The sequence below is a fragment of the Equus caballus genome, chromosome 7 (genome assembly GCF_041296265.1).
Source record: "Equus caballus isolate H_3958 breed thoroughbred chromosome 7, TB-T2T, whole genome shotgun sequence".
Taxonomy (NCBI): domain Eukaryota; kingdom Metazoa; phylum Chordata; class Mammalia; order Perissodactyla; family Equidae; genus Equus; species Equus caballus.
The window spans coordinates 47,957,435-47,983,194 of record NC_091690.1 but is presented as its reverse complement, the minus strand read 5'-3'; the positions used below and the strand labels follow the sequence as shown (position 1 = coordinate 47,983,194).

General features: G+C 42.7%; 2 protein-coding genes across 3 annotated transcripts in view; both read right to left on the bottom strand.

The window, feature by feature from the left end:
- The window catches only part of LOC100146894 (zinc finger protein 709-like), a 41,545-nt gene extending 16,767 nt beyond the window's left edge, over positions 1-24,778 (bottom strand). The window contains exon 1 of the mRNA XM_070274025.1: positions 24,757-24,778. The gene's annotated coding sequence lies outside the window, so the exon portion shown is untranslated. The remainder of the gene's footprint in view (positions 1-24,756) is intronic.
- On the bottom strand, positions 1,796-24,895 carry LOC100147475 (zinc finger protein 709-like). Of its 2 annotated transcripts, XM_070274023.1 has the most exons (4): positions 24,757-24,893; positions 6,454-6,580; positions 6,183-6,243; positions 1,796-5,794 (listed from the first exon to the last, which is right to left on the bottom strand). In XM_070274023.1, exons 1-4 carry the CDS (start codon positions 24,757-24,759, stop codon positions 4,315-4,317), a joined length of 1,671 nt encoding a protein of 556 aa, XP_070130124.1. In that variant the 5' UTR covers positions 24,760-24,893; the 3' UTR covers positions 1,796-4,314. The 2 variants fall into 2 exon arrangements, with proteins under 2 accessions (XP_070130124.1, XP_070130125.1); XM_070274024.1 differs by lacking the exon at positions 6,454-6,580 and having other exon boundaries at positions 24,757-24,895.
- Positions 24,896-25,760: the final 865 nt, after the last annotated feature.

The window sequence follows — 25,760 nt, the reverse complement described above, 5'->3', positions numbered from 1 at the left end:
CAAATTTGATCAAAGATCTAAATCTGAGGCAAAACTATGATACTCTTAGAAAAAACATAGAAGAAAATATGACCTTGGATTTGGCAAACAATTATTAAACATGTCACCAAAAGAAAGCCAGTGAAAAAAAAAAAAAGATGATTTGAACTTCCTTAAAATTAGTCACTTTTGTGCTTCAAAGGACACTGTCAAGAAAGTGAAAACAAGGGTAGGCCTGGTGCACAGTGGTTAAGTTCTCATGCTCTGCTTCAGCAGCCCAGGGTTCACAGCTTTGAATACCAGGCACAGACCTACACACTGCTCATCAAGCCATGCTGTGGCAGTGTCCCACATACAAAATAGCAGAAGATTGGTACAGATGTTAGCTCAGCAACAGTCTTCTTCAAGCAAAGAAAAGACTGGCAAGATGTCAGCTCAGGGCCAATCTTCCTCAGAAAAAAAAGAAAAAACTAAAAACAAAAGAATATATCTAGAGAAGAGGGGAGCAGCGCTACAGAGAATCTTCTCAATCACAACAGTCTAAATTTGTTGCCTGGTGGACACATGAAGGGATGCAGACAAGTCCAACCTGGGCTGGATCCTTCATGTTGGATTTTGGAGGCAACTGTAGAACCCTACAGCTTGGGTCAAATGGAAATCAAACCGTCCTGGTTTTGAGGATATTCTTGATTAGCAGGGCAAGAATGAGGAAAACAGACTGGAAGGACAAGTCTGAGAAGGCCCTTGGCTTCTGTCTGTCTTCTGTCTATACAGATGGCTCCAAAACTTGCCTAATCCCATTTCATGTCTGCATTCCAAATTTCCTGTTTTGATGAATTCACAGAACCACAAGGATAACAGATTCTAGAAAATGTAGTTCACAACACTACTCACGTCGACATAACACAGTCAAGAAGAATCATCTCCGACTCTAGATTTTATTGTCCTATCACAGGTCTCTCTTCTTAATGCAAACTCTATAGCCCAAATCCCAGCCAGAAGCAGTGACAAAGACCAAACGACAAAAGATAAAAATAATAGTTCACGTGAGACTATACGATGAACTTTGCATACAGGCAAATATATAGAAAATGTTTATTGGCAAGGAAAATGGAATAAGGCTCTTCAGGCCAATGAAATCGAAGATTTCTCTAAGAACAAAAGGTGGAATATATATATATATATATATATATATATGCATATAATGGGTAAGGCTTATCCAGGACTTGCCACAGGAGATCAGTAGGAAACAACCAACAAATACCAAAGTGTAATTTTTCAATGTTTCTTTTCTTAACAGAATTATGAAATTATATAAAAATTAAAGCTATTTGCATATTAGAAATACACTTCAATTCAGCCATGAAACCAACAGACTTCAAAATATAAACACAGAAATCTTACTGACTAAAGGGAAAAAAATTACCTATTAAATTTAAGAACTCTGGCTTAAGGAATACATACAGAGTATCTCACTCCAATATTTACTTGCAAAAGTAAGTAGAACTCCATACTACAGAGACTCACTTGAAAAAGGAGTCACTGAGAAAGGCCATATTAGAATAATTATAACACTTCTTCCACGTTGTGAATTTTTGAGAGTACTCTACATGAATTAATTTGCACCATGCTTACCCGTATCACAGGCATACCGTCACATATTGTGGGCTCAGTGTCAGACCACCACAATAAAGCAAACATAACAATAAAGTGAGTCACATGAATTTTGTGGTTTCCAAGTGCATATAAATGTTTACACTACAGTTTATTAAATGTGCAACAGCGTTATGTATTTAAAAAAATCAATGCACATACCTAAATTTAAAAATACTTTATTGCTAAGAAATGCTAACCATCACCTCAGCCTTAAGTGAATCCTAATCTTTTTGCTGGTGGAGGGTCTTGCCTCAATGCTAACTAATCAGGGTGATGGTCACTGAATCCTGGGATGGCCACAGAAATGTCTTAAATTAAGACAACAATGAAGTCTCCCACATTGATGGGCTCTCCCTTTCACAAATGATTTCTCTGTAGCATGTAATGCTGTTTGATAGCATTTCACCCACAGAACTTCCTTCAAAATTCCGGTCAGTCCTCTCAACTTCTGCCACTGCTTCATCAACTAAGTTTATGTCATATTCTAAATCCTTTCTCATAATTTCAACAATCTTCACAGCATCTTCACCAGGAGTAGATTCCATCTCAACAAACCACTTTCTCAGGTCATTCATAAGAAGCAATTCCTCATTTGTTAAAGTTTGTTCATGAGACTGCACCAACTCAGGCACATCTTCAGGCACCATTTCTACTTCAAGTTGTCTTGCTATTGCCATCACACCTGCAGTTACTTCCTCTGTTGAAGTTTGAACCTCTGAACGAGGGTTGGAATCAACTTCTTCCAAACTCATGTTAATGTTGATATTTTGACCTCTTCCCATGAATCATAAATGTTCGTAAAGTCATCTATCATTGTGAACCCTTTCCAGAAGGCAAGGATTTCAATTAACTTTTCCCAGATCCATCAGAAGAATCACTATCTATGGCAGATACAGCCTTACAAAATGTCTTTCTTAAATAATGACTTGAAAGTCAAAATTTCTCCTTGATCCACGGGCTGCAGAATGGAGGTTGCCTGAGCAGACAACAGTAATCTCATCGTACATCTCCACCAGAGCTCCTGGGTGACAAGATGCACTATCAATGAGCAGTAATATTTTGAAAGGAATCTTTTTCTGAGTAGTAGCTCTCAACAGTGGGCTTAAAATACTCAGTAAATCATGCTGTAAAGAGATGTGCTGTCTTCTAGGCTTCATTTTCCCATTCATAGAGCAAAGGCAGAGTAGATTTACCCTAATTCTTAGGGGCCCTAGACTTCTCAGAATGATAAATAAGGGTGGCTTCAACTTAAAAGTCACCAGCTCGTTAGCCCCTAACAGGAGCCAGCCTGTCCTTTGAAGCTTTGAAGCCAGGCACTGACTTCTCCCTAGCTACGAAAGCACTAGATGGCATCTTCTTCCCATATAAGGCTATTTTGTCTGTTGTCTGCTGGGCACACCTTCATTAATTATCTTAACTAGATCTACTGGATAACTGCTGCAGCTTCTCCATCAGCACTTGCTGCTTCATCTTGCACTTTTCTGTTACGGAGATAGCTTCTTTCCATAGACCTCATGAACCAACCATTGCTAGCCTCAACTGTTTCTTCTGCAAGTGACTCAGTTCCCTCAGCCTTCACAGAATTGAAGAGAGTTAGGGTCTTGCTCTGGATTAAGCTTTGGCTTAAGGGAATATTGTGACTGGTTTGATCTTCTATCCAGACCACTAAAACCTTCCCCGTATCAGAAATAAGGCCAGTTCACTTTATCATTCATGTGTTCACTACAGCAGCACTTCTAGTTTCCTTCAAGAACTTTTCCTTTGCATTCACAACTTGACTAACTGGCACAAGAGGCCTAAGTTTCAGCCTGTTTTGGTTTTCAACGTGCCTACTTCACTAGACTTAATCATTTCTAACTTGACTTAAAGTGAGAGATTCATGACTCTGCCTTTTACTTAAACCCTTACGCCACTGTACGGTTATTAATTGGCCTAATTTCACTATGGTGTCTCGGGGAATAGAGAGGCCCTAGGAGACAGAGAGAGAGATGGGGGAATGGCCAGTCAGTGGAGCAGTCAGATCACATGCTATTGATTAAGCTTGCTATCTTATACGGGCATGGTGTGGGGCCCCAATCACATAAACAATTACAATGGTAACATCAAAGATCACTGACCACAGATTACCATAATAGAGTAATAATGAAAAAGTCCAAGAATTCCCCAAACATGACACCGAGACACAAAGTGAGCAAATGCTGTTGGATAAGTGACACTGATTTATTTGCTCAATAGACTTGCTCAATGTGGGGCGGCCAAAATCTTCAATTTAAAAAAAAAAAGCACCTCAAAAGCACAATAACGTGAAGTGCAATATAACAAGGTATGCTTTTACTTATATTAACATGATTTCTTGCCAGTACAGTTTTCAATACTACTCAAAAAGTACTTGCTGAAATTACAAAGTTTCTCTATTTTTTAGTCATATAGTATGCATCCAATGCACATTCTCACATGGTTTTGTGGGGCAAGTGAAACTTTTCCTACATTGTTTACATTCAGGAGAATTCTCTCTACTATGAGTTTGTTCATGGTTCCCAAAGAAATGAGACAGCTGAAGGCCTTCCCACATTCTTTACATTCATAGTTTCTCTCCAGTGTGCATACTTATGTTTCACGTATCCATGAAAGTTTGTGCAACAAAGAAGGCTTTCCCCCATTCCTTATGTTCATAAACTTTCAGGTATGAGTTCTTTCGTGATTTCGTAAAGAATTGGGACGAGTGAAAGCTTTACTACAGCTTTTACACTGATAGGGTTTCTCTCCAGTATGTGTTCTTTCATGTGTTCGTAATGAACTGGGACAATCAAAGGCTTTCCCACATTCCTTACATTTATAAGGTCCATCTCCAGTGTGCTTTATCATGTGTCTTTGAACATTTGAGAGATAAATGAAGGCTTTCCCACATTCCTTACATTCATAGGGTTTCTCTCCACTATGAGTTCTTTCATGTTTCTGAATGGAACTGAGATAGGCAAAGGTTTTACCACATTGCTTACATTCATACGGCTTTTCCCCAGTATGACTTCTTTCATGTTTTTGAAGGGAACAGGGAAAACTGAAGGCTTTGCCACATTCCTTACATTTATGAGGTTTTTTCCTAGTATGAATTCTTTCATGATTTTCAAGGGACCTGGGAGTACTGAAGGCTTTACCACATCCCTTACATTCATAGGGCTTTTCTCCACTGTGTGTGCTTTCATGACATTGTAAGTAATTGGGACAATTAAAGACTTTCCCACAGTCCTTACATTTATAAGGCCCATCTCCAGTGTGCTTCATCACATGTCTTTCAAGGTTAGTGAGAGAACTGAGGGCTTTTCCACATTTTTTACATTCGTAGGGCTTTTCTCCACTGTGTCTCCTTTCATGAATTTGAACGGATTTGCGACAACTAAATGCTTTACCACATGGCCTACATTCATAGGGTTTCTCTCCACTATGAATTCTTTCATGTTTTCGGACATAACTTGGCCAAAGGAAGGCTTTACCACATTGCTTACATTTATACGGTTTTTCTCCAGTATGAATTCTTTTATGTTTTTGAAAGTAATTTGGACAACTGAAGGCTTTACCACATTTCATACATTCATAAGGCTTTTCTCCACTGTGTCCCCTTTCATGACTTCGAAAGGATCTGTGACAACTGAAGGCTTTACCACATTGCTTACATTTATATGGTTTCTCTCCAGTATGAATTCTTTCATGTTTTCTAAAGTAAGTGGGGCAACTGAAAGCTTTACCACATTGCTTACATTCATACGGTTTCTCTCCTGTGTGAGATTTTTCATGAAGTCGACAGTAACTGAAACAACTCAGGGCTTTACCACAGTGCTTACATCTATAGGGTTTCTCTCCAGTGTGAATCCTTTCATGCTTTCGAATGGATTGGCGATACTTGAAGGCCTTCCCACATTCCCGACATTTATATGGCTTCTCTTCGCATTCCTGATACACGCATGATTTGGATGTAGCGTGAGATCTCAGGTGCCTACTAAAGGATGAATGATCCATGAAGACTTCTCCACAAAAACTGCATTTACAAAGCTTTATTCCAACAGGAGTCTTCTTTGTCTGATTATGAATTGGAATCTGGCTGAAGGTTTCCCCATACTGACTACGTTCTTTACTCTTCACAAGTCTCTCAAGCATATGACTGCTGTAAAATAAAGAGAAGCACATTATCAATGGCTTATTTACTAATGATTTCATACCTATCAATAGTTACGACAATGACTTTTTTACTGTAATCAAGGAATGTGTAAATTCCAGCACTCTGATTGAATGTTGAATGCTGTGCAAGAGGGCTCCATCGTAGCTATTACCAAAACAGTGATATGCATAACTGAGGTTTCTAAATAGTGTTTCCAAGTCTACTACTTTTCAAACACTATCTACCACATTTGAGAAAAATATTTTGATAAAAATATTCTAGGAATGAATCAATATGAAACTGTGCTGATTTGTTCTATACGCTGTTTTTAAAATGTCATGACACAGGAAGATTCTCGCATGGGATATTGCTTTCTCATGTGAGTGCAACTCACCTTAGATCTGTCCTGTGATTTTCATAGTGATCTTCAACGTTATGGTCTTCCCATTTTCCTCCTAAAATGCAGACCAGGAAAAGTCATCGGAAATTATAAAAGACTATAGAAAAATCGTTAGATTCTAGGTCGATGATGAGCTGTGACCATGCCTCGTTTATTTACAATCTATTCCCTTTCTACATTTCACCTCCTGAAACAGCACTGATGAGCAAGCAACACTAGTTTTCTAACTGACTACGTAATTAAGTAAGAATGTTGTCATCCCTACCTATTGAGGCCAGATTCCTGAAGGTTTCCTTCATCACATCTCTGTAGAGTTTCTTCTGGGATGGACCCAGCAGAGCCCACTCTTCCATGGTGAACTTTACACTCACATCCTCAAAGGTCACTGAATCCTAAAACATCCCAAATACATATATAGGAGGATGAGTGAGACAAACAGCAGTGTGGAGCTATACTCAAGTCATAAGAAGTTTACATATGACTCTGTTGTCTCCGTATATTTATTCTATAACCTGGTCTTCAGAACTCATTCTCTGGCACACTCACTTCCTCATAAATTTAACAGCATCATGAACACATGGAATTTATTGTACATTTTTATTCTGATCACTTCAAGTCTTCATTGCTCTGTAGTGTCAGGATACGAGAGCCCCTTGGAGAAAAGAAAGAAATGCTATACAAATGACATAAATATTACCATATTAAGCACTGCAATTCCTCATGAGATAAACTCCTTCATATCCTTCTTTAACACCCACCATATCACACAGTACTGCATAAAGCATAGGGTCACATCTACATGAGGGTTTAGTGAATAAAAACAAAGCAAAGAACTGCAAGCTTTCTCTTCTATTCCCATCCCCAAACAGGAGACACCAGAAGGCCTGTGGAAATCCAACCTGTAACAAGATCCAGCTGGCCATATTGTCCTGACCTAGTCCAGGCCATGAGAAGTAGTCAGATCCAGCTGGCTGAATGAAAATATTCTTGTGGAGGAAAATGATTTATAATTAGTTCATAAAATATTTCCACAGACTCAATTTTATCTTCTCTTCTCTATCTCCTTTCATGGGGCTAGGAAGTTATTCAGAAGCTATAGCTCAGGCATGTGGAAGAAGGCATGTAACACAGACCTGCACAAAATCCCTCCACTCATGAGCCTCAGGGTTAGTTCCCATCAATTTTTAGACACATAGGAATGCACACTGATGATGAGCTCGCATAAGAGGTTTTCCTGGCAGAATCATAATAGTGTAACCTGGGCCTTGGTGACCTTGAGGAACAGGTTAAGACGTGGAATTTGCAGGAAATTTCATTGAGGTCCACGATGGTTTGATGATGAATTTGCACATGATTAAAACTACACAAAGAGTTCAACAGTGCTTTCCTCCAAAAGAACATAAAATCTCCTTTCTCTAATTTCAGCAATACCCAACCAGCCACTCTAGAGGCTGACCTCTCAATTTCTCTTTTCTGAGTTCCCCTGTGAGGCACAGCAGCATGACAGCCCATCCCAAGCATAGGAACCCCTCAGTGGCATAATTCCCCTAAATGCTGGTCCCGGAAAGAGATCAATAATCCACTGACGTCCATGTGCAGGAAACAGAGAAAAGTTCCCGATAGCAATTCTGAGGCTGGAATTGACCTATTCAGGAGAGGAACAGCAAAATAGGAACCCCTCTCTTGTTGTGGGTCCAGAGGGTAAGAGGAGCTGCCTGCTCAGCCCTCATTACACTGTTACCCCTAGTTCCCAGGGGATATGTTCTAAGATCCTCAGTGGATGCCTGAAACTGCAGATAGGACCAAACCCCACACATACTATGCTTTTTCCCATACATAAATGAATATGATAATTTACAACTTAGGCATGGTAAAGACTAACAACAATAACTAATAAAATAGAACAGGTCATAAAAATGCAGTGTGATAAAAGTTACCATAGATGTTAGCAACCTCAGCATACAATTCTTTTCCTTTCTTTATTAATTTGAGAACTTCCACCTTTTCACTTAAAGGAAGCACTTTATGGCTTCTCTTTGGCACATCCGAATTGCTAGCACCCCTACGCTTGTGGTTTGGGGCCACTATAGAGTAAAATAAGGGTTACTTGAACACAACCACTGCAATACTGTGCCGGTCAATCTGATGACTTAGATGATACCAGGTGACTAATGGGTGGGTACCACATACAGTGTGGATACTCTGGACAAAGGGATGATTTACATCCCAGGTGGGACAAAGCATGACGGCATGAGAGTTCATCATGCTACTCAGAACAGCATGTAATTTAAAACTTATCAATTGTTTATTTCTGGAATTTTCCATTTAATATTTTGGACCACAGTTGACCATGGGTAACTGAAATGGGGGAGAGCAAAACCACAGACAAGTGGAAACTTCTGTACTCTTTCTACAGCGGAAGTGTAGAGCTCGATCGTAATCAAGCCCCACTATCTAGTTTGCAGAACAGAGTGAACACGAGCAGGCTCGAGACTGGTTATCCTTCGAAATTCTGGCTCACAGAGTTCATCTGTTGCTGGTATCCTGGAACTGGGATTTTCAGAGTGACTGTGCCAACCTTACAGATAAGAGGCCTCAGTGTGTCTAAAGTGTCTGTGCAAACAATTTGGTCTATAGTAAACTCCTATTTCCCTTTGAGAGTCTGTAATTTTGTCACATGTTAGGCAGAGGATGCCTATGTGATCAACCCCCAGAAAACACCCTGGCCACTGAGTCTCTACTGGGCTACCCTGGGAGACAATAATCCACACCTGTACTCACAACTTTGTTGCTTGGAGAACTGAGCCCAGCATATGTGACTACAATGAGAGACATTTGGAAGCTGACTCCTTGTTTCCTCCAGACCAAATTCAATTCAGTACCAAACAAGACTAATAAAGGATATTTAATGATCTTCATGGAAGTTTTTATTTAAAGATTTTATTTTTTTTCTTTTTCTCCCCAAAGGCCCCAGTACATAGTTGTATATTCTTCGTTGTGGGTCCTTCTAGTTGTGGCATGTGGGACGCTGCCTCAGCATGGTTTCATGAGCAGTGCCACATCCACGCCCAGGATTCAAACCAACGAAACACTGGGCCACCTGCCATGGAGTGTGCGGACTTAACCACTCACGCACGGGGCCACCCCCTTCATGGAAAATTTTTAAATTGGGGGTAGTATGTCAACGTAAGTGAAAGGATGGCACATCTTCTCAGAAAGAACCAACCTGTGTCACCTCTCCCAAATCAGATCTTTAGAACATCCTATAAATCCTCAAAACACACTCTTTAGGAGTCAACAAAAACTACTCCTCCAAACCTAATAAGAGGAACAATTGTCAAAAAATGAACAAAGTGTTCTGAAGAATAAAGTGGCGGTCCACCCAACACACATCAAGAACTTTTAAGCTACAGGATGCCACATGATACAGTATTAGCAGACAGACAGACAGAACAAGGGAAAGGAAAAGCGTCTTCCGTGGGTTGGGATTTAACATGGAAAGTCGGTGAAGGACAGAGTGGGCACTGGAGAGCAGTGCCAAGTACCATGAGAGCTTTAATACCTGGGGCAGGGACACACTGTGATCTAAGCGGAAAAATGCATTATATTCCCCTCTGTTCCATGGACAATAGTCAATTCATCATAGATCTAAATGCTAAAGATAAAACGGGGCCACCTTCAGAAGTCACAGGTAAGTGATTCATTGACACAATAGGGAGAAAATTCTCATAGAAGAAAAAGAGTAAGCCATAAAGCCAGAGACTGACAAATTCAAATATACTAAAATCAAGGTAATTAGACAAACAAAAGGGAAAAAAATCAGCAGCACAAAAGGGTTAGTTTGCAGAGTAAACACGAACAGATGCATAATTTTAAAATGGTAAAAGAAGCAAAACACTCATCAGAAGATGAAATACCATGCATGAAAAATGACCGTCACCTTGTAATGAGGTAAGAGGCAAATAAAATGTCAAGTCCCCATTTCACAGTGATTAGAACAAAAATTCATCAATTTAATAACCCCACGTATTGAAGACCATTGTCAACAAATCAATAAATTATGCACAAATAGTGGAGGGCTCCAATGATACACTCCATTACCATTTCCTGTAAATTTGAACCCAATCGCTAGCTACAGCCCAGTAATTTTTTTCTTATGTTTTATTCTATTTTTATTGCAGTAAGAGTGGTTTATAACATTATATAGATTTCAGGTGTACATCGTTATACATTTCGATTTCTGTGTAGATTACATGTTCACCACCCAAAGACTGAATATAATCCATTACCACACGCATGTGCCTAATCACCCCTTTCGCTCTCCTTCCTCCCCCCTTCCACTCTGCTAACCCCCAATCCAATCTGTTTCTATATGTGTGTTTGTCATTGTTTTTATCTTCTACTTATGAGTGAGATCATACAGTATGGAACTTTCTCCCACTGACTAATTTCTCTCAGCATAATACCCTCCGGGTCTATCCATGTTGTCACAAATGGCCAGATTTCATCATTTCTCATGGCTGAGTAGTAATTCCATTGTGTACGTATACCACATCTTCTTATGCATTCGTCCCTTCATGGGCACCTAGGTTGCTCCCAGGTCTTGGCTATTGTGGATAATGCTGCAGTGAACACAGGGGTGCATGTATCTTTACGCATTTGTGTCTTCAAGTTCTTTGGATAAATACGCAGCAGTGGAATAGCTGGATCATAGGATAGATCTAATTTTAATTCTTTGAGGAATCTCCATACTGTTTTCCATAGTGGCTGCACCAGTTTGCACTCCCACCAGCAGTGTATGAGGGGTCCCCTCTCTCCACATCCTCTCCAACACTTATTGTTTCCTGTCTTGTTAATTATAGTCATTCTGACGGGACTGAGGTGATACCTCACTGTAGTTCTGATTTGCATTTCCCTGAGACTCATGTTGAACATCTTTTCATATGCCTGTTGGCCATCTGTATACCTTCTTTGGACAAATGTCTGTTCAGATCTTCTGTCCATTTTTTAATTAGGTTGTCAGTTTTTTGTTGTTGAGATGTATGAGTTCTTTATATATTTTGGATATTAACTCCTTATCAGACACATGGTTTGGAAATATCTTCTCCCAGTTGTTAGGTTGTCTTTTCATTTTATTGATGGTTTCCTTTGCTGTGCAGAAGGTTTTCAGTTTGATAAAAGTCCCATTTGCTTATTTTTTCTATTGCTTCCCTTGCCCAGTCAGACATGGTACTTGATAATATGCTGCCAAGACTGATGTCGAAGAGCATACTGCCTATGTTTTCTTCAGGAAGTTTCATGGTTCCAGTCTCACATTCAAGTCTTTAATCCATTTTGAGTTAATTTTTGTGTATGGCGTGAGATAATGGTCTACTTTCATTCTTTGGCCACGTGGCTGTCCAGTTTTCCCAACACCGTTTATTGAAGAGACTTAGCTTTCTCCATTGTACGTTCTTGGCTCCCTTGTCAAAAATTAGTTGTCCATAGATATGTGGGTTTCTTTCTGGGCTCTCAATTCTGTTCCATTGATCTGTGTGACTGTTTTGGTGCCAGTACCATGCTGTTGTGGTTACTATAGCTTTGTCATATATTTTGTAGTCAGGGAGTGTGATACCTCCAGCTGTTCTTTTTTCTCAGTATTCCTTTGGCTCCTCAGGGTATTCTGTTGTTTGATATAAATTTTAGGATCCTTTGTCCCATTTCTGTCAAAATTGTTGTTGGAACTTTGATAGGGATTGCCTTGAATCTGTAGATTGCTTTAGGAAGTATGGACATTTTAACTATGTTAATTCTTCCAATCCAAGAGCATGGAATATTTTTCCATTTCTTTGTGTCTTCTTCAACTTCTCTCAAGGATGTATTATACTTTTCCGTGTACTGGTCTTTCAGCTCTTTTTGGTTAAGTTTATTCCTAGATATTTTATTTTTTTGTTACAATTGTAAGATGGGATTGTATTCTTAATTTCTCTTTCTGCTACTTCATTGTTAGTGTATAGAGATGCAACTGATTTTCATATGTGGACTTTGTATCCTGTAACTTGACCGTATTTATTATTTCTAAAAGTTTTTTTAGCGGATTCTTTATGGTTTTCTGTATCATGTCATCTTCAAATAGTAATAATTTCACTTCTTCCTTTCCAATTTGGATCCCCTTTTTTTTTCTTGCCTGATTGCTCCGGCTAAGCCGTCCAATACTATGTTAAATAAGAGTGGTGAAACTGGGCATCCTTGTCTGGTTCCTGTTCTTACAGGGAGAGCTTTCAGTTTTTCTCCACTGAGAATATTAGCTGTGGGTTTGTCATATACGGCCTTTATTATGTCGACGTATGCTTCTACGCCCATTTTATTCAGAGTTTTTATCATAAATGGACGCTGTATCCTGTCAAATGCCTTCTGTGCATCTATTGAGTTGATCATGTGATTTTTATTCATTTTATTATGTATCATGTTTATTGATTTGCAGATGTTGAACCATCCCTGCCACCCTGGAATAAATCCCACTTGATCATGGTGTATGATCTTTATAATGTACTGTTGTACTGAATTTGCTAGTATTTTGTTGAGGATTTTTGTACCAATGTTCATCAGTGATATTGGCCTGTAATTTTCTTTTTTTGTGTTGTCCTTGTCTGGTTTTGGTATCAGGGTAATGTTGGCTTCGTAGAATGAGGTAGGAAGCTTCCTCTCCTCTTCAATTTTTTGGAAGAGTTTGAGAAGGATAGGTATTAAGTCTTCTTTGAATGTTTCATAGAATTCACCATGGAAGCCATGTGATCCTGGACCTTTTTTGGGGGGAGGTTTCTGATTACTGTTTCAATCTCCTTATTGGTCTATTCAAATTCTCTATTTCTCTCTTGATTCCATTTTGGAAGGCTGTATGATTCTAAGAACTTATCTGTTTCTCTAGATTATCCGATTTGTTGGTGTATAGCTTTTCGTAGTATTCTCTTATACTCTTTTGTGTTTCTGAGGTGTCTGTTGTAATTACTCCTCTTTCATTTCTAATTTATTTCAGCCTTCTCTCTTTTTTCTTGGTAGTCTAGCTAGGGTTTGCCAATTTTGTTTATCTTTTCAAAGAACCAGCTCTTGGTTTCATTGATTTTTTTGTGTGTGTGTGTCTCTATTTCATGTATTTCTGCTCTGTTTTTATTATTTTCCTCCTCCAGATTTTGGGCTTTGTTTGTTCTTCTTTTCCCAGTTCCTTTAGCTGCACTATTAGATTGTTTATTGGGGATCTTTCTTCTTTGTTGAGGTAGGCCTATATTGCTATAAACTTTCCTCTTAGAACCACTTTTGCTGTATCACATAGATTTTGGCATGTCGTGTTTTCATTTTCATTTGTCTGCTGATATTTTTTGATTTCTTCATTAACCCAATCATTGTTCAGTAGCATTTTCTTTAATCTCTACATATTTGCGGCTTATTTGATTTTCTTTCTGTAGTTGATTTCTAGTTTCATACCTTTGTGATCAGCAAAGATGCTTGGTATTATTTCAATCTTCTTAAATTTATTGAGACTTGTTTTGTGGCCTAGCCCAGCAATTTTTTAACAATGTCCACAGAATTTATTGTGTATTTGCGCTTGGAGACTCATACAAGGGTGGCATATGCTATTAGCAAAACATCTAGAGGATCTACCAATAGAACCACAAAGAGTATTCCAAAACATATATCAATAACCATTATCATTATCTACTGTATAACAGTTATGGTCACCTTGCACAGGCAGGTGGACTGCAACCCATGATCTGATTCAGATGCCTACGATGACAAAACACACATGCCTAGAGGGTATCCGTGTATTACTTCCATAATGAAACTGTCAGGGGAGGGGAGGGCAGGCCTCTCAAGCAGGTGGGAAATGCCTTGAGAGAGCAAGGAGAGGAGACTGCCTGGGTGTTTCCCAGGAGAGGTGAGGGGGTGGGCTAGGGTGAAAGTTCAGGTACCAGGGCAGGGCCTTCTGTGGATGAATCACTTGCCATAACTAAAAGAAGGAGCACCCAGGCTTTCTTTTCACTGTGTACAGATGTGGGGCACAAGGGGATGAAGATTTAAAGCTCCCTCGGCAGTCAAACATCAAAAAAAGGAGTCAGACACTTCTGGCCTCTGGTCTGGCATGTAAGGAGCTTAGAAACCAGCTTCCACTCCTCAGAAGAAAAAAGCCAAGAAACTTAAAATCATCAACTCTTCATTCAGAGAACTGAAGGCACAGGGTAAACCGCTGTGTATACAATTAGGAAGAGAGACCAAAAAAGTAGCCATTTAAAAATGTGCCCAGAATATTCTGTTCTTCTTGACAAGGCATGTCCTCAAAACAACCTGTTTCACAAGAGCATAACTGACTGGGATTTTCCCAGAGCCTAACTGACCTGGGGGGGATGGAAATAGCCAATTTTAATCTCTTCTAGCCTTTTCTGCTTTCAAGAGTGGGGCAGTTGTGGAGATAATAGGCTTTTCCCCTCCTGACAACAAATATGTGGTGTCTGTCCCAATGCCACTTCTCCAACTCTACATCATCAAAGAGGTGTCCAACAGTTCAGTTCAATCCTAACACTAACCACCGAGAGTTCCCATCAGACTGTACAATTGAAGAGCTCAGTCGCACAGAATGCCTCAACTTCAGATGCCAACCACAAATGGGGTGTCACCATTGCTACCAACAATTCTCCTCAGACATCTACAAATTCACAGATTCTCTCCACACCCTGTCAGGCTTGGCAATTTGCTAAAACAAATCTGAGAACTCAGTAAAGCCATTTACTTGCTATTCTTGGTTTAATATAAAGGATACAGTTCAGAAACAGCTACATGGAATAGAGGCATGGGGCAAAGTAGGCCAAGAGTAGGGGTGAGGGTGGTGGATGTAGGGCACCTCTGCTCTCTAGATATGTTACCCTCCCAGCGGCTAGATGTGTTCACCAACCCTGACACCGTCCGAATTCTGTCTTTAACGTTTCTGATGCAGGTTTCACTACATGGGCATAATTTATTAAACAATTAGCCACTGGTGATTAACTCAGTCTCCAGCCCCTCTCCGTTCCCCAGAGGCTGGGAGCTGAGGCTGAGAGTTCCACGTCTCTAATCAAAGATCAGTGGTTCTGGTGTCCAACTCCTATCCTGAAGCTATCCAGGAGCACTCAGGGCCAGCGCACTGGTGTAGTGGTTAAGTTCTCGTACTCTGCTTCAGTGGCCCAGAATTTGTGGGTTCACATCTCAGTGTAGACCTACACACAACCCATCAAGCCATTTTGTAGCATCGTCCCACACACAAAACAGAGAAAGATTGGCACAGATGTTAGCTCAGCAACAATCTTCCTCAAGCAAAAAGAAGAAGATTGGCAACAGATGTTTTTTGTTGCCAAACAAAAAAAAGACACTCTATCACACTTATTACTCGAGTAATTCCAAGGGATTCAGGAGATTTTTGCTAGGACCTGGGAACAAAGGTCAAATATCTTTCTTATTATATCACAGAAATTCAAGCCCAGGGACACAGCCTCACTTAAAGATTGAGACCCAATCACTGGACTGGAGGATGCTTCCCCTCTGCCCACACCTCCCTCTACATCAACTGGGCTCCTGTTTAATGTTAGTGCACTACACTGAAGGAACTAGATGCTTTTCAGTAACATCAGGAAGACAGCAAGCATGTCCCATCTCACCACTCATAGTCAACATTGTACTGGAATAACCAGTGAATGCAATTAGATAGGAAAAGAAGACAAGAAGTATAGAAATTGGGAAACAAGAAATAAAAATGTTTTTGGGGCATATGACAAGATTGTCTACAAAGAAAATCTCAAAGAATCCCAAATAACAATGAAAACCTCCTAAACAAATAAGACATTAGAGAAAGGATGAAGGATAAAAGGTTAATATACAAAAGTCCACTGTACTCTATAAATCCACGCAAATATACTGACCTTTGACAAAGGACCAAAGGGAAGTCAATGGGGAACATAGTGAATGGGAAACTATTTACAAAAAATAGTGTAGGGAAAACTGGACATCTAAAAGCAAAAAAAAATCTACACACAGATTTCACACCTTTCACATAAATTAACAAAGTGGATCATAGATTTAGTGTAAAATGCAAAACTACAAAACTTCTAGAAGATAACACAGGCAAAAGTCTAGGTGACCTGGGTTTTGGTCATTAATTTTGAGATGGAACAACACAGGCAAGGTCCAAGAAAGAAAAAACAACAGGTCAGACTACATTAAAATGAAAACTTCCTGCTCAGTGGAACAGTGTTGAGAGAATTTAGAAACAAGCCATAGACTGGCAGGCAATCTTTGGAAATCACTTATCTTACAAAGGACTAGGACCCAAAACATCCAAAGAATTCTTAAAACTCAACAAAATTACAATAAACAACCCAATTAAAAATGGGCAAAAGATCTAAACACACACTTTAATGATGATATACAGATGGTAAATAAGCACATGAAAAGGTCCTCAAAATTGTATATCATCAGGGAACTGCAAATAGAAGAAGAATGAAATATCACCACACACTCTTTACAATGGCTGAAATTCACGACACTGAGAATACCAAACAATGGCAAAGACGGAGGGCAAGAGAAACCCGCATCCATTGCCGGTGGGAATGGAGAATGGGATCCCTACTTTGGAAGAAAGTCAGTTTCTTCAAACTAAGCCTGCTCTTACCATACGATGGAGCAATCATGCTTCTTCAAGTTTACCCAAATGAGTTGAAAACTTACGTCCACAAAAAACCCTGCACGTGAACATTTTGGAGAGATTTACGTATAACTGCCAAGAATTAAATGTAACCATATATGTCTTATACACAAATGAATACAAAATCACTGGTACATCATAGGACGAAATATTCTTCAGAGATTAAAAGAAATGAGATTATGAAGCCAAAATGATATGGAGAAACCTTAAAATCATATTGCTAAGTGAAAGCAGCCAACAGGACAAGGGTACACTGTGTGATTCCAAGTATGCGGGAAAAGGTCCTTGGTCTCCAGTGATGTGGGGTGGGAGGAGGGAGGATGAACAGGTGGAGCACAGGAGCTTCTTAGGACAGTGCACATGTTCCACAGTAGTGCCCCCTTATTCAGATTTTCACACTCCATGGTTTCAGTTACCCACAGTCAAGTGAGATCCAAAAATATTAAATGGAAAATTCCAGAAATAAACAATTCATGAGTTTTAAATTGCATGCCATTCTGAGCAGCATGATGTAATCCGGCACCGTCCTGCTCCATCCCGACCAGGACGTGACTCATCCCTTTGTCGGACACATCCACGCTGTACATGACACCTGCCCGCCAGTCACTCAGCAGCCACCTTGGTTATCAGACTTACTGTCGCAGTGTCACAGTGCTTGTGTTCAACTAACCCTTATTTTACTTGATAATGGCCCCAAAGTGCAAATTTAGTGATGCTGGCAATTCAAATAAACCAAAGAGAAGCTGTAAAGTATTTCCTTTAAGGAAAAGGTGGACAGTTCTCAACTTAAAAACAGGAAAAAAAATGTATGCTGAAGTTGGAAGATCTATAGTAAGAATGAATCTTCTATACATAAAATTGTGAAGGAAAAAGAAATTCATGCTGCTTTTGCTGTTGTACCTTCATCTACAAAAGTTACGGCTACAGAGCATGGTAAGTGCTCAGTTAAGATGAGGCACTAAATTTGTGGGTGGAAGACATGAACAGACAATGTGTTCCAATTGACTGCAACGTGTTTCCCCATAGGTGCGTATGGACAGGAAAAAACATAGTACACATGGGGCTTCGTACTACCCGACCCAGTTTCAGGCATCTACTGGGGGTCTTGGAATGTATCCCGAGGACAAGGGGGGACTATCGCATATGATACAGAAATGATGGAGTCACGTCAATTCACATTAGCCGAAGACCAGAGACTATACAACACAAAGAGTCAACCTACTGAAGCTTATGGTCTTCTGTGAATCAAAACTGGCTCATCGGATGGAACCACAGTAACGGGTACCACAGTAACACAAGACACACAACACAGGGCAAACTGTGCGGAGGCAGCGGGTTATGGCAGAAGTCTCTGCAGTTTCTGATCAAGGTTTCTCTAAACCTAACTGCTCTTAGAAAAGAACTAAACCGTACTAGGAAAAAAAAGATGAAGAAAGATGTGTTAATATTCATCCCTGATGACTGACTGATGACAAAAACAGGCCATCTTTCATTCAATTAATTTGACCTTATTTCAACAAGCCATTATGGTGCTCTATGAGGCCTGCAGCCTGAGGCTTGGAAGAGAGGAGAAACTTCCTCTGAGTGCCTTGTTAAGAGCCCAGCACCGTATGTTCTGAGACGTGAAATGAGAACCTCCGTTTCTATCAGTAGTGTCTCAACTCCAGTGGATAAAAAGGCCTTTTTTGTGGCCTATTCTATGCAGAGACAAGTGTTACTATGATTTATATTGAGGACAAATGAAGCAAGAGATTCCCAGAGTTCTTTTACCACAAAGGGGCAACTCTTAGAGAATCACTCAGGAGCAGTAAACACGTGCACGTGGGGACAAGTGTTGGTCAGCACTAGGATGACTGCTTGATGTATGGTCACTGTGATGACCCTTGGGTTTGGTCCTTCATCAGAGATGTCCCAATTAAGACATGAAAGCCAGCAACTCTACCTGAGCTCCATCATGAACATATGTGGTGATGTCATCCCTAAAGTCTATGAAATGCCCATCGGTTTTCACTCCGGGAGTCCTAAGGAGCTCCCCAGGCAGCCTGGGGATCTGGGAAAGGGGTGACCTCTTTTAGCACCATGGCACCTGGCAATGGACTGAGGACATGGAAGGCCACCTACTCCCATAGGCAGGATATCGTAGAAACCGCAGGTTTGGCCCCATGGTGTCTTAAGGGGGTCTCCAGAGCCATGCTGAGCTCCTGGGGTGCTGTTTCCAGGCTGCAAGTCAAAATGGACTGCTGGCTAGGTGGTCCCATGCTCAGGGCCATGTACTGCCAGGATCACCTGGTGAGTAGAGGTCACTGCGGCTCTTTTGCTGAAGCCTCTCCAGTGCAGGAGACTCTGAGGGCACCGTCAGGCCTGCCTGTTGTACGCAATTTAAAGAGTCTCCAGTGTTTTGTGGTACTGGTGCCCATTCAGGCGGGCTGATTTGCAATTAACAGCACAAATAAGTTCAAGTAAAATCTCTACACAAAAATGTTACCTCTAGAACAACAAAAGAACCTAGTAGATGTGGTGGGTGCTGAGGGACAACTGCTGTTTCTTCATAGTGTCAGGGAGGGAGCGGGTCTCTGCTTATCAAATAATTTCCAGAAATTTAACAAAGTTGTCAGGGCCTCATATTATATTTGTGGCAATGTCCCATCCACTTTTCTGAGCTCCCTTTTTCAATATTTGCATGTCCTGAATGTCCTCAGAGGATGTGTCATTAATGTAACATCGTCCCTGTGTTCTTGGAGGAACTAGGATGCAGCTCAGACCCCGCCTGCAGTGACTGTGGGAGGGCACAGCTGTGGAAGATCCATGAGGATAACCCAGTAAAGGGGCATCATGTCCCTCAGAGGGGAAGGCCAAGTGCAGCTGAGAGGCTGTGGACACAGGACTGGACAGAACAGACTCAGCCAAATCTGCGATGGCAGGATATTGATCACTTGCTGATTGACTGTGGTCAGTAATTTCCACACTGTGGGGACTGGGGACAGGGGTCTGTGTGGTGCAGCCACAGCCTCAAGTTGAGGTGAACCACTCTGAGGGGTCAGTCGTTCTCTCCAGGTTTAACAACAGGAAAAATTGGGCTGTTAAAAGCACACTAGGGGGGCTGGCCCCGTGGCCGAGTGGTTAAGTTCGTGCGCTCCGCTGCAGGCGGCCCAGTGTTTCGTTGGTTCGTATCCTGGGCGTGGACATGGCACTGCTCATCAAACCACGCTGAGGCAGCGTCCCACATGCCACAACTAGAAGGACCCACAACGAAGAAGATACAACTATGTACTGGGGGGCTTTGGGGAGAAAAAGGAAAAAAACAAAATCCTAAAAAAAAAAAAAAAAAAGCACACTAGGAATAATCAGCCCCTTACTAACCAGGTTTCCTCTACCCTTCTCAATCCTTCTAGGCCCTGGGAAATTTACATTGGGCCACGTTAACTACTTTCTTTGTGGGGGAAGGTCCCTGGGCTTCCATTTTCTCAAGCCAATTTGTAAGTAGCAAAGACTTCATATAATTTTAATTCTGAATCATTGGATCAGAGCTTCCCAGCTCACTATGGGATATTTCAGGACAATGGGTGTTACGACCCTGGAGAGTTTAGGCAAAACCGTGCTTCTGATGGTTAAGGAGAAACCTTTGTCCTATTTGTCCTACATGCATTAATGCCCCTAAGATCAGCAGGGGCACGTTACTTACGTTTAATGGGATCCCAGGTGTAAACGTCATTTGAGACCAGGTATTGGTTAACTGCTTGAAGGTTTCTGAATTAGTGCATCACATCAGAGAGCAAAATTCATTCAGAACCCAGGGTGTAGAGGCCCAAAAGCCAAGCAGTGTTTCTCTGTTTTGTTCCATAGACTCTGACAGTATATTTTTGACTACCAACGGGGCAAACTGTGGACCGTTGTTTCAGTACTTTATCTGCTGTATCCTTCCTCCTGCCCTTGTCTGTTTTCTTAGTCACTTGATATACTTCAGGGGAGGGAGCACCTCTGTACTCCCTGGTATTTAGGAATTTTTACCTCCCAAGAGCCTCAAAACAGTGCCGTCCGCGTTGGGAGGTGCCCCCACGACAACCGGCTGCCCTCTAGGTTTTAAGGTCCCTGGACTTCAGTCAGGTTTGAACTAATCCCTTTGCTGTGCCACAGGGGAGCCAAAGGTGCTGTCTCTTATAACCCGAGGGTCAGGATCTTTATTACAGTAGAGGCAGGGTTAGCAGCAGAGGTACTGAGGGTCATGGGGACCCTCTGGTATTCGGAGTGAGGACTCAGCCCACTATCTACTGAGCGCCTTTCCTCCTCACTTCTCTCTTATTAAATGACAGCTGTTTCAGGAGTGACCCCGCAATGGGCCTGCCTGTGCCACCCCCAACTCCAGGGTGTGTTAGGGCCAACCCAGCCTCTGTCACAGCTTCACTCTGTCACAGATAAATTCCAGCAAAGACATTGACCCACAAAGGCTTTAAGGAGGACCCAATCCCATAACTATGCTCCCCAATGCCTACAAATTTTCAAAACTGCCAACTCTGCTCAGCTGAACCTAGAACTGAGGTTGGTGGATCAACAAAGCAACACCGAGCAGCACAGCTCCCAGCACGAGCTCCCAGCAAGCAGCAGCCCACAGCGCATGCCACCACCAGGCAGCAGAGCAGGGGAGCAAGTCAGAGCAAGAGAAAACAGACCCACGGGGGTGGGGTCATGTCTAGACATGCTGCTCAGGGCACCAACCGTTATGGTCACCTGCAGAGAGGTGGTTCCCTTGTTGAGGCTGATGCCAGGGTGGCACAAACACACACAGGGGAGGAAAAGGCTTAGGACTCACATCATAGAGGTCTGAGGGGAGGGCAGGGCCGGCCTCTCAAGCAGCTCTGACAGGGCTCAGAAAGCAAGGAATGGAGCCTGGCCTGGGGCTTCACTGGGCCTGGGGGTGGGACCAGGCAAGAGCTCTGCACACAGGCAGGGGCTGGGGTGGTGGGAATGTCCTGCCTGCTCTAGAGGAGAGAGCACCCAGGCTTCTCCTCAGCTTGTCCAGGTGGGGGCACGAGGGGAAGAGGGTGGGTGAGGCTTAAGCTGTGAGCCGTCACCCAAAATGTGGAGTCTGACTGCTCACTACAGGGACAAAGTGGGTAAGAAAAACAGGCATTCTGGATCAATTTATAAAGAAACACTAACAGGAGACTCAAAAATAACCAAAACTGTACTTGAGGGTGGCTGGAGTAACAGTGCTGGAGGGGACCAAGATATATGAGGCAATGAATCTTACACATTTATTTCAAATAAAGAGAAATCTAAGTATACTGTATTTTACTATTTAACAGTCTTTTATTTAAACTTTTGTACATAGGAAACCATTCTAACATTTAATTCCTTTAAACACTATCAGTTACAAAAGTGTAAATTATTGAAAACGAAAATTTTTAAATCTCTTTCTAGACATAAGGACATGCAGCATCCGAGGTTCCGGCCCCTCTATCTCCCACTGGGGTGTTTCCAGGAATAAGCAGGATATTATAATGCAATAGGGGTTTGAGGTTTGCCACTGAAACACAGAAGGATTTTGGAAGATTTACATAAGCTTTCAGAAGAGTCCCTCAAGTCAATCAAAACAGGCATTTCATTGCTTTAGCCTTTTAACTTCGTTTGTTCTCTAGGAATATGTACATACAAAAACTGATCAAAAAATGACATATGCACCTGAGAACTTCAAAACATTCATCTCACATCTTGAGGTTCTCTGGCCTAAATGGAATAGAAATTCTAATTGTTTCCAGAATTTTCTTGCTTTGCTCACCTCCTATCTCTCCATCAATTTACAGTCTCAGGACCCGAATGCTAAGGGAAACTAGGAGTCAAAGGGCTGCACTAGTCCATTGAGTAAGGAATCCAAAGAAAGGAAACACAAACACTGGAATCAGCTCAGACGAGCAGCCTGCTTCCCACAGGACAGAAGGAAAGCCACACTCAGAAGGTCCCATACTCCTGACTCTCCTGGTGGAGACAGAGCCCTGGAGGGGGTCAGTCCCTGGAGAAGGAGGGGAGGGCACCTGAGCAGCCACAGGAAGGAGCTCTGGGAGCCCCACACAACCTCCTCTCCCCAGGGAACAGTGCACATGCTCCCTCTCTCAGGCTCCCTTCTCACAGTGAGGAAACTCAGCTGGATTCAGTTTAAGGTTCTGACCCAAATGGACCCCCAGGTTAATGGGCCCTAATCCAGGACACAGAGCTCCTGACTCTCACAAACTTTCTCAGTGTAAACAAATTACTCTCTAAGCGCACCAACACTGTGGATGCAAAACTCCAATTACGTCTAGAAACAGGCCCAAGGGAACCACAGCGACAACCTCAGAAATGGCGTCACTCCCCACCCCAGGAGCACGTGCACCCCCAGCTTTCCAGGGCTCTGCAGCTCCTCTCAGGATAAAAGCTCCTTCCATGGGGGCGTGAGCAGTAGGACACCTGCAGGGGAGGCTCCCCAGGAAGGACAACTGGGCCTGCAAGGCCTTCCCTCTGCAGCTCCAAGGGGCCTTAGCTTAGATCCAGTGCCCTCAGGCCTCTGGCCACACTGGAGTTTTTTTGGACCATCACTGATATTTTAAATACACAAACCCACTGTTTGAACAATCCAACTATAACACTCAAACCAGTCTTTACATGGAAATGAGGGAAGAAAATTGTACGGCACTTTGCTGGCTCAACAAGAAACCCCACAAGAATGTATTGCATTCTGGGAAAAAAGATGTTAATTATTATTTCTATGACAAGAAATTTCTTTATAAACTATTAATCTTACTTGAACACTGCAGGTCTGCAAGTCTAAGCCTAGAAATCCATTTGAACTCACCGAAAATACAAGAACAGCCCTCAGAATGTTAATGTTACACTCGGGGGAGGAAAAAAGAAAAACAATGTTTAAATCGTGGAATGTAAAACTGGAATAGTCTCTTTTTTCCGAAATTTACCTCTTTCTCCCTCTTTGGAGATATTTTATATTGCCTTTCAAGCTGTATTAAGTAAATTTTTATTCATTGAAAAACTGAGACTAAAAGTGAACCTATCTTTTCAAGGTGACAACCCCAGGGAGGGGCAGCGCTGACAGGACAGATGGCCCGGAAAAGTTTCTCAAGAGGAACCTGCAGCAAAGGACTGCCAGCTGCGCGTCCGCGCCCAGGTCGCAGCCTGCAGGAGAGGCGGGAGGAGCTCGCACCACGCGCCTCCAGGGGGATGCGCTACTTTCTCTCAAGAAAAACATCCACGAACAAGGAATAAACCCTCTTAAAAGAGCCGCCCACTGACTGTGGAAAAGTGATAAACAACTAAAATATCGGGTCTGTTTGTGGTTGATAATGATGCTGTGAATCGGGGACCGGAAGTTGGCGTTCGGGAACGTGAGGAGGGATCTGGAAATTGAGGGATTTATTGTCGGTCCTGGAAGAGCTGGGGGGACAGGGTCGTGGATTGGAGACCCTGCTCCCCAAACGTTTAGGAAACTCAGGAGAAAACAGGTCCCCTCCGAGGAGAAAGGAGGCCCTGGGGACCCACAGACCGCAGCCCCTCCGCGCACGGACCCCGGAGACCGAGGCCCGACTGTCCTGCGGGCCCTCCCGCGGGCCCCGAACCGTCTGGGACACGCGGGGCTGCGGGCGCACAGCGGCTCAGACACGCTCCGGCCCAAGTCGCCGCGCGCAGGGACCACAGGACGCCCGGGGCCCGGCTGCCGGCCCCGCCACCACGCTGCGGCCGGAAGGGCCTGAGGGCCGAGCGGCGCCACCGCGGACTCGGGGCCGCAGAGCCCGGAGGGGACCGCGGGAGGCCGGGCCCGCCCCGCCGCTTCCCACCAGCCCCTCCTCCCGCGTCCTCACCCCGGGAATGAACTCTCACCATTTCTGAGGCTCGTGGTTCCCCCGGCGTCCTCCCTACGACTCGGTACAGGTCACGGAGCGACAGAGTCCGCGGCGGAGCAACGTGGGGTCCTTAAGTGCAGACGACCCGCCTTCGGAAGGACTGTGGAGCTACAGGAAGCCGGGGGTGGTTGCGGAGCGTCGCCCCGCCCACCTGCCCGGGAACCAACCCTGATTGGACAGTTCAAAAGACCCCGCCCCCTCGCTCCTGAGTGGCAGCAGGATGGAGATTCTGTGTCTGAGCTGACTGGGAGGTGGACTATGTCCTCTCTGGGGACTTTTCCATTGAAATGCAATGCTGTAAGGCCACTCGAGGAACTGTAACCCTTTGCAAACACAGACACTTAAAAGTCACCTCATGGTGTTGTAGGGGCCTGGAGTTGCCCACCCCAAGATATGTCTCTTTGGCATGATGATTATTTGGGGCTCATTACTTTGCAGACAGGAAAGCAACTGAAAAGTAGAATTTACTTACCCTTTGTAAGAGACATTTACATTGCAAAGGAACTCTTATCTGTAAAGATATCTCCCTCTCTACCAGGAAGAAGGGGAGATGACCTTATCTCTAGAAACTCTTGATCAATGGGGAAGGCAAGGACTTGGATCTGCATAATAATCTTATTCCTGTTTCTGGTAACCTCCGGTAACTGACTACCCCCACCCCCAACATCCTCCTTTGTCCTTAGCTGAAGATGATATTTAAAGTGGGGGCTTCAGCCATTTTGGCGAGTTGCTCAGCTTGCCTGACCTCTCCCATGTATACATGCTATAAAGCTTTGTTTAGTTTTCTCCTGCTATTCTGTCTCATGTGAATTTAATTCGTTCTGCGGCCATACGAACCCAGAGAAGGTAGAGGAAATGTCTTTCTCCCCTACTGTGTGTAATGATGAGTCTGACTCCACTTTGATCTCTGACTGTTGACAATGTTGAGTCTTCCACCCAGCGCTTCCCCACCCCCTCAGATCAGACTTTAAGGAATCCTCT

Coding starts and splice junctions, on each gene's coding strand:
- LOC100147475 (XM_070274023.1), bottom strand. Junction 6,244..6,453: donor CAGGAATCTGGCCTCAATAG/GTAGGGATGACA, acceptor TCTGCATTTTAG/GAGGAAAATGGGAAGACCAT. Junction 5,795..6,182: donor AATCACAGGACAGATCTAAG/GTGAGTTGCACT, acceptor TTTATTTTACAG/CAGTCATATGCTTGAGAGAC.